We start from the raw sequence: 10,130 nt of genomic DNA, 5'->3' as shown, positions 1-10,130 counted from the left end.
AAATTCCTATGTAGATGAATGGAATCTATTAATAAATTGATAAGTGATTTAATTTCTTATATTTTATTTGTCAGCTTTAAATACAATGTCATCCATTTTTTGCCAATAAAACCTTTGGATCCTTGGAAAAAGAATAGAAATATATATATATATATATATACACATATATATATATATGCACACACACACATATATATTTATATATATACACATACATTTATATACTTATATATACTTAAATTTTGTTGCAAAGCATTCTTTCTGATGGGATAGGAATTTCCCTGACCTATGCTAAAATATTCCAAGAGCCCCAAGAGTCCCAAAACAACACATGCACAGGCACAGTCATTACACACACACACACACACACACACACACACAGAGGCACATGGCATTTGTATACTTAAAAAAAAAATCCTAAACACTTTTTCCAAAGTCTACATTAAGCCATCAAACAGAGAGATGAATAAGCTGTCAAAGCCAATTTCTTATGGGACAGACAAAATAATTTCCTATCATATTCTGGAGGCTTTCATGGGTCTAGTAAAAAAAAAAGAAAATATTAGTTATATATGTACAAGTTCCTAAGATTTGAAACATCAAAAAACTGGTGCCAGACACTAAGATAATACCTACCACCTCTATGACTTATCTTTGTTTTTTGCCTTGACCCTGGAGAAGAAGTAACTGAATCAAGCTAAGTTTGTGTGGAAGCAAAGAAATCATTCTGCTTAGAAAAGACAAATTCTGTGCAGAGAGAAATTGGAAATTATTGGAAACACAGAGCTGAGATTATGTTATATGATCAATGGACAAAGAAGTAACCGATAATTAAAGGAGTAGTGCCGCATTCTGCATTAAGATGCAGAAAATTAAAAAAAAAAAAAATAGAACTATTCTAAGCATCTGGTGGTCTGCTAATTTCATTATATCCTTTACAGGCACATGGGATTATATGTTAAATTCTTAGCCTTTTGACATGCCTTATCTTATGGTTAATACATGATTGTTCATGACACATGGACAAGTTCTAGATATGTAAGAACAATGCATATAGTCACATAAGAAAGTATTATCATATAATTTAATTCAGCTACATTTGTTTACATATTAATTTTTGCCAAGTTTATTGATAGAAAAAAAGATAAAAAGAAAAAGATATTCCACATACTCTTCCTTCTCAGACAAACTACTGAAAGCACAGTTCACAAGAAGACGCACTTAGATAGGACATAGGGTTATTTCTAGTGGAGAAAACATACTGCTGAAGAGCAACAAAAGAACAGGGCAGGAATCAGAACGACTTCTAGTCTGCTGGATCTGCCAAGTCTTCCTGAATAGGAAAACACAAGCAGTATGAAATATAGACAAGACATGGACCCTCAGGCATGGCTGGGGACTCCTAAGCAGAGAAGATAGCTGATATACAACCATAAGGCTGACAGATTGTAGGGTGTGTTTGGAGAATGTAAATGGACCCAGTGTAGCTGGATGAAAGCATCCAGGAGAAGGGACACACAGAAGGAAAGACAGAGAAAGAGGGAATTACGTAACTTGGCTTTTCAATGAGCGGTACGCTGTGTTAAAACTTCACATGTGTTTTGTCAAAGTGATAGTATATCTTCATGAGCTATATTATTACCCCATTTCATAGACACATGCATAATTAAATCAAATTGCCAAGACCCAGAGACAGGGCACCTGGGTGGCTCAGTGGGTTAAAGCTTCTGCTTTCAGCTCCTGGTCATGATCTCAGGGTCCTGGGATCATGCCCCATATCAGGCTCTCTGCTCAGCAGGGAACCTGCTTCCCCCTCTCTCTCTCTGCCTGCCTCTCTGCCTATTTGTGATCTCTGTCTAATAAATAAATAAAATCTTAAAAAAAAAAAAAGACCCAGAGATAAAAGCTTGCAGAGTCAATATGTCACCCAGCTTTCCCTGACCCTAAAGCCAGTCATTGTAACACCATACTTTCTTCCAGTGTGTTGACTTCTGATAGTACCAGTTAGAGCTGAACCAATTTAGGGACATTTATGATAAACAAATGAGAAGGTTGGATTTTGTCTCAAGGAAAATAGGGATCCATATAGATTTTTTTGAGTGATCAGTGATTTGATCAGAGATGAGCTGTGGAAGAGCATTTCTTGAATTCCTCAAAACCAAGTGCTCACAACTGGAACTAACTGGACTCTTTAAAGTGCAGATTGCAATCTGAATTACAATGACTTGCTTCTTTGGCTCATACTAACTTGAAAGGTTCTTTAGTCCAGCTCCACAAAGAGAGCTCATATGCTTTCTATGAGATCATAAGTGGGCAATGCTCCGGGGACACAGGATTGAAAGCACAATGAAAATCAGCCTCTTGACTTGAATTCTGAATGTGCCATTTTGGACCACACCTTCTCCATGGCGATTTTCATCTCCATGTTTCTCAGGGTATAGATGAGAGGATTCAGCATGGGGGCAATCACAGTGTAAAGCACAGAGATTTCCTTATCCTTGTTCTCACTCCCGGCAGGTAGAATGTAAATATAGATACAAGGCACAAAGAATAAAACAACCACCATAATATGAGAGCTGCAGGTGGAGAGAGCTTTGCGTCTCCCTACAGAGGAGTATGTCCTAAGATTATATAATATGAGAATATAAGAAGCCACCAGGACAAGAAAAATGACAACTGCCACCATTCCTGAATTTGCAATCACTAAGATACTAATAACATGAATGTCTTTGCACACCAGTTTCAAAAGAGGCTTCACATCACATATGTAGTGATCGATCTGATTAGGACCACAGAAAGGCAAGTTGAGTACCATGAGCAATAGAGCGACAGAGTGCCAAAACCCCACACCCCAGGCCATGAAGACCAACATGTTACACTTTCGTCGGTTCATGATGACCATGTAGTGCAGGGGCTTGACAATGGCAATGTAGCGGTCTAAAGCCATGGACACCAAGATGAATATCTCCACACCCCCCAGCAAGTGGGCAGTGAAGAGCTGGGCCATACAGTTGTTATAGGAAATGTTTTTTCTTGCTGCACCTAAGTCCCTGATTAGCCTGGGGACCACAGTGGAGGTGTAGCAGAGATCCATGAGGGAAAGGTGACAGAGAAAATAGTACATTGGTTGTTCGATTAGATGGCTGCAGGTGATGGTGAGTAAGATGATGAAGTTTCCCATTAAGACAGCCAGGTAGCAGAACAGGAACAAGAGGAAAAAGAGTAACTCTAGTTGCTTATTTCCCCATAGTCCTATAAAAACAAATTCTGTGACATTGTTCTGATTTTCCATGAGGTTGAGGTGAGTCCAGAGACAAAACAGAAACTTAATTCATCTGAAATGATACAGAACATATGATATTTTTAGTGATACCTTAAAAATGTTTGGAGTATTTTTACATGAAAAAATATGTAGGTCACAGAGGAATTGTTTGTACTTAATGTTTGAAATCTTTCTGGTTTAAGACAACTATCATTATTCAAATGCTGTTTACTGACAGCATACTAAATCCTGGAATTTTATGAACATGTTGCATACATAATTCATAATAAACCAATAGTGTCTCTCTTAATACTTATTTATATATGGGGGAACACAAAGGGGTGAGTTTAGATAACAATACCGATCCACTTATAACTTAAGCAGAAAGCTAAGATACAAAGCTACATCTAATGGCAAATTCTATGCTCTTGAGAATGATGCTCCATAATCCACTGACCGCATGTACTTACGTTTTCTACTTCCTTCAATGATATGTTTTTCTCCATCTCTTCAGTTAAAATCCAAATAACTTTAAGCAATATAATCCTTTTTATATGCTATTAATAATAATTAATAAAGTCTTCATCTAATACCACATTCTATACATCCAGGAGAACTAAATATTTATTCTTGATTTAAAAGCAAGATCAAGATTCTTAATTACAGCAGATAAATAACCTGAAGTAGTTGATCATAAATGCTGTGACTCACTTTCTTGACAGTGTGGTCAAGATTCAGGAGAGGCAGGAAATGGAGAACCAGAGGTGCAATCTGAGCATTTGGATATAGGAACATGGTGGTATTATTATATAAAAGTTTTCCCTTTTCCCAAATCATTCTATAGGTACATTTTAGAGGTTGCTGTTTAAAATGTTAGAAACAGTGTAGAGAGCTAGTTGTTTTCTGTTGATATATTGAAGAACCCAAGGTGATTAAAGAATGTCCTGCATTCAGTTAAGCAGCATAGCCACTTAGATGCAGTAGATCTAGGAGAAGAGAATGAATATGTTGAGCCATCACCTTTTCCCCATAACCAAATGTCCCCCACAGCAAATTCATTATTTGCCTAAAATACTATTAATGTCAACAAATAATTTTAATGGTACTAGCAATAGTGTGTTGAGGTGAACAGATCTTTCATCTACTGATCGTAAAGGGGAGTATCCAGGCTCTTGTGTTTTCTTACCTTTTTCTTATTAGCACTGAGAAATTAATTCTCTCTCATCCTCCTTTTCCAGCTAGTAAGTGGAACTAAAAATACTCGATCCATTTGTCTTGTTCCAAGAACAAAATGGAGTTCATTTGAGAATATACAATGAGAGATCTTATGGTACTAACTTGTCAAGTCTGTAGAAGAGTACTCCCAAAATGTGTGAAGGGAAACAAACAGTTGTATAAGAAAATAGATAATATTAAGGATGGCACATATTGCATGGAGCCCTGGGTGAGGTGCATAAACAATGAATTTTGGAACACTGAAAATAAAATAAAATAAAAAAGTAAAATAAAATTTTAAAAAAATTATATATATATATATAATAAATAAGATATTTAAAACATAAATTAAATGGAGCCAATAGCATAATAATGGTGAAATTTTCTGGATTTCATTAATTTTCAATTTAGATTGAATAGGTTTTGAATTGTCATATTTTTTAAAAAGTATGTATTTACCCTAAGCATGAATTTTTTTTTGCAATATATTTTAGAATATGGCTCTTGTTTACCTTGATATATATATATAATTTTGTTTTCAATCCAAATGATTAAATATGTTTGATTTTGAAAGCCAAAAAAAAGAAAATAGATAACAGGATGTTCTTCATCAATTAATTGGTTTTAGCCATGGATTTTGTATTCCGTGACAATGAGATGGATTGAAGATTTTATATCAGACATATATTTAAAATAAGGAAAAAAATTAAAAAAACATCAGCATTGGTATAAATTTGTTCTTGTTTTAACGTTGAGCTTGGCAAAGTACTTTTTTATGAATCAGTTGAGAATATCCAAGCCTAAATTTTCTTTATATGGAAGCATAGGATCAGTTAAATCCCAAGGTAGCTTTTCATTAAAATCATAGAAAAAAACTAGAGAATCAAAACTGTAGGCAAGGCAACTCTTGGTTTAGAGTGTATCCTGAACACTGGTGCAAGCCTAAACATCTCTTACCACGAAGTCCAGTGCTGCTCAACCTACAGTGTTTAAGAATCAGTTGAGAAAATATAGATCAATAAAGAAAAAGATCTCTAGCAGTGCCAATAAACTTTCTGCCAGGAATACCCTGGGGGAAGGGGAAAGAATCCATAAAAACCTCCCTGTGCCTCCTTCCTTTCTTTCCCTTTCCCTTGCTCTTTCTCTCCCGGACTCTCTTTCAATATATCACAGTGTAGCAACCCTTATTGTACTCACCCTTCTTCTTGTGATGATGTGAGATGATAAAATGCCTACATGATGAGATGAAGTGAGGTGAATGAGGTAGGCATAGTGAAATAGCCTTAGGCTGCTATTGACCTCACAACTCATCAAAGACGGTCATCTGCTTCTGCACCATGGTTGACAGGAGGTAGCTGAAACCATGCAACTTGAAACGTGGTTTTGTAAATAAGGAAACTTGAATCCAAGGTTGTTCAAGTACTAAGAGGGTGGTCAACATCTAAATCACCAGTTTAACTATATGATTTAGAAGTTTGTGATTTTTTTTATTGTGCTTAGATGCCTTCTTCCAAATACAAAACAAGGCTTAAAACCTTCATCAGTTGCACTCCAGATTTTCCTGAATGCCTTCTCTTAAAAAATATCTAGCAACACAATTATTACAGAGGAACTTAAAAATTTAAATTATGAGATCAAATTCTATATGAAAATGAAGACCTACAGAAATTACAATTATTTTCTCTTTATCCTATATATCCATATATCTATGTTATTATATATAATATTATATATAAAATATATGTGTCAATGTGATTCTTCAGGTGGTTCCTTTAACTTTTTGTATCTGTACTATGTAACAGCAAACAGACATGGAGTACCTCTGACTCTCCTGTTTATCTTTCACCCAAAGAACCTTTCAGGAAAACATTGTTGGAAATAACCATGAATTAAAGAATGTGCAGGTCCTCAGGGGGACACCTCCCACAGGCATTTTACATCAGCCAATGTGTGTGCGACTATAATTTGAAAAATAAAGCCCGTATTATTATTTTTATTTTTTTCATATTATCTTTTTAAATTTAATTTTTTTTCAGTGTTCCAAGATTCATGGTTTGTGCACCACACCCAGTGCTCCATGCAGTATGTGCCCTCCTTAATAAAGCCCATATTATTATAGTGGTCATATAGATGGCCTTGAAGCTTACTTGACTGATCTTTTTAAAAAATATATTTATATATTTGTTTGTTTCTTTGTATATTTTTGTTTATTTTTTATTTATTTAAATAAATAATTTATATTTGTTTATTTATTAGTTTTAGTTAATTTATTGTTTCTTTGTTTATTATTGATTTATCTGAGAGAGTGTAGGGTAGCATAAGGAGGGTCCGAGGCAGACTCCCTGCTGAGCACAGAACCCAACTCCAGCTGGATCCCAGGACCCAGATAGCATGACTTAAGCTGAAATTCAGAGTTGGATGCTTACTGACTGAGGCACCCAGGCACCCCCTGATGTATCTCTTGAGGGTCATTAGCTGCATGATTCAATACTTTTGTATTCTTCCATCACTGATATAATGTGAATATGTATTTTTCTCTCCATCTCCTAGAATAATTTCTTCAGACTGGAGATGTATATTATATGTACACATATTTTTTTTAATTCCTCACATCATGTAATGAGTTAAATATGCAAAGAGAGTATAGAAAAGTATTAATATTTTACTCATCAACATAGAGTCATTGTCATTAGCATGAATATTTTGAAATAATTCTCAATGGCTAATTACAACCATTGGAATCTTAGAAGTCATATACATTGTTTTGTGTCACTAGGTATCATTGAATATAAGGGTCTCAGGCTTTAGAAATGTCACAATGCACAATTAGTTATTTTCCTTATTTTATTGTGTTTTTGTTTTACTTTGAGTAAATCAGGTTGAATAAATTGGGAGTCCCCTGCTCCTAGCAACAATCCTCATGGGTCCATTTTATGTCCATGTAAGTCTAATTTTACTTTATATTTTTTTCTGCATTGCTCATTTCCACTTCTGCTTGCCATTACTGTGCACCCACTGTACTCGATTGTACTCAGCTCTACTAGCTCCAGGATATTACACGTTCTTTGTGATTTTCCTACAACGCTCCACATCTTAACAATCCTCTTACAATACAATCTGTAAAGAATGACATTTGACTGTCTTCTTGCTGCATGACCCTGCCTCAGGCATACACTTAGCAGTCTAGTATCTAAATGCATAAAGCAAGTTTAGATAAATCCACATGAAGAAATAATGAATCCACCTTCACAGTGGGCAATTTCAATGTTCCTTTTTCAATGATGGATGACTAAAGAAGACATTAAGTTCAGAGGGTATAAAAGATCTGAACAATAGGGCTTCCTGGGTGGCTCAGTGGGTTGAGCCTCTGCCTTAGGCTCGAGTCATGATCTCAGGGTCCTGGGATCAAGTCCTGCATCGGGCTGTCTGCTGGGCAGGGAGCCTGCTTCCTCCTCTCTCTCTCTCTACTTGTGATCTCTCTCTGTCAAATAAATAAAATCTTAAAAAAAAACGTGAACAACAGAAATTAAAATTTATGGAGGTACGTATAAAAGCATACATCTAACAAGGAATATATATTTTTGTATGCGTAGAAGGAGTATACATAAAATTAGCTATAAAATTATTTTTAAAAGCCTCACCATATTTTTAAAAAGGTGATATTATACAGAACTCTGAGCACAATAAAAGTTATAAGTAGATCTCCATCTAGATCTAGGTATATATGAATATAAATACACACACAGATACATTATTAAAAATTAAAATTATACTACAAAACATAGTTAATTCATTAAGAAATCATACTGTAAATTTATATTGAAATATACTTGAAATATAAGGAACATATTGCCTGTCAGAGTTTATAGGATACAGGGAAAATGGTACTTTTAAAGACAATGATAACCTTAATATTTTCACTAGAAAAAAAGAAAATCTGAAAAGGATTCTATCTTTAGAAGATATCAAATACAAATAGAAGACATCTATCTTTAGAAGCACATCAAAAAGTAATATGACACTACTGAGTATTTACCCTAAAGATACAAATGTAGTGATCCGAAGGGGCACATGCACCCGAATGTTTATAGCTGCCATGTCCACAATAGCCAGACTATGGAAAGACCCTAGATATCCATCAACAGATGAATGGATAAAGAAGATACTATACACACACACACACACACACACAGGAATAATTATGCAGCCATCAAAAAACTTGCCATTTGCAGTAACATGGATGGAACTAGAGGATATTATGCTAAGTGAAACAAGCCAATCAGAGAAAGACATTTATCATATGATCTCACTGATATGAGAAATTTGAGAAAGAAGACAGAAGATCATAGAGGGAGAGAGAGAAAACCGAAGCAAGATGAAACCAGAGAGGGGGACAAACCATAAAAGACTCTTAATTTCAGGAAACAAACTGAGGGTTGCTGGAGGGGAGGGGAATGGGAGAAATGGGATGGCTGGGTGATGAACCCTGGGCGAATATTTGTATGGAGAGTGCTGTGAACTGTGCAAGACTGATGAATCACAGACCTATATCCCTGAAACAAGTAATGCATTATATGTTAAAAAAGTAATATATAAAATTATATGTTAAAAAATTAATACTAAAAACAAGACAAATTAAAGTAAAAATTAAAAAGAAACAAAATACAGAAGGAAGGCAACAAATTTTCACATGAGATCTTTGAGAAAAACCTTTCAAAATAGTTAAAGTTTCAGCCATATGGTTTAATATAAAAGAAAAAAGATAAACATATACTATTAATTAATGGTAATATAACTAATGATGAAAAGGGAGAGGAAAAATATAAAATAGTATCAACAACTAAATGCCAATAACTTTGAAAGCATAAACGGAACAAGATGTTTCTACAAACCAGTTTATTAAAACTAACTCCAGAATTACAAAAGATAACTAGTCTGTTACTAGTAAAATTAAAACTAACTAAAAATAATCCTTTAAAAGAAATATCAGTCTAAAATTGATTCATAACTTTTTTAAGATTTTATTTTATTTTATTTTTTTATAAGACAGCACAAGCTGGGAGAGGGCAGAGGGTTAGGGGAAAGGAGACTCCCTGCTGAATAAGGAACTAGATGTGGAGTTTGATCATAGGACACTGGGATTATTACCCAAGCTGAAGACAATCACTTAACCAACTGAACCACCCAGGCACCAGAGGGATTTATAAAATTTTATTATAATTTTCAAAAATAGACTTTCCCACTCTTGTAGAGTTTCACACAGAGGAGTAAATATCAAACTATCAATTAATTTTGCAAGGCTATTTTTATGAGGAAACACAATCACTGATCCTTGTCTCTCTAAAATTGACTAAAAATCCTTTTTTTTCATTTTTCTGCATGTGGCTGTCCAATTTTCCAGCACCATTTCCTTACACCACACACAAAAATAGACTCAAAATGGATGAAGGATCTCAATGTACGAAAGGAATCCATCAAAATCCTTGAGGAGAACACGGGCAGCAACCTCTTCGACCTCTGCCGCAGCAACATCTTCCTAGGAACAACGCAAAAGGCAAGGGAAGCAAGGGAAAAAATGAACTACTGGGATTTCATCAAGATCAAAAGCTTTTGCACAGCAAAGGAAACAGTTAACAAAATCAAAAGACAACTG

At 34.9% G+C, this 10,130-nt stretch overlaps 1 protein-coding gene across 1 annotated transcript; it reads right to left on the bottom strand.

The window, feature by feature from the left end:
- Positions 1 to 2,353: 2,353 nt before the first annotated feature.
- LOC131809185 (olfactory receptor 4P4-like) lies at positions 2,354 to 3,292 on the bottom strand. The gene has a single exon (XM_059135983.1). The coding sequence runs from the start codon at positions 3,290 to 3,292 to the stop codon at positions 2,354 to 2,356; it is 939 nt and encodes a 312-aa protein (XP_058991966.1).
- Between the last annotated feature and the right edge of the window lie 6,838 nt (positions 3,293 to 10,130).

This window comes from Mustela lutreola, chromosome 1 (genome assembly GCF_030435805.1).
Source record: "Mustela lutreola isolate mMusLut2 chromosome 1, mMusLut2.pri, whole genome shotgun sequence".
Taxonomy (NCBI): domain Eukaryota; kingdom Metazoa; phylum Chordata; class Mammalia; order Carnivora; family Mustelidae; genus Mustela; species Mustela lutreola.
This window is presented reverse-complemented; position numbering and strand designations above follow the sequence as displayed.

Excerpts from the sequence above, each read along its gene's own strand:
- LOC131809185 (XM_059135983.1), bottom strand. The coding sequence starts at position 3,292 with ATGGAAAATCAGAACAATGTCACAGAATTTGTTTTTATAGGACTATGG.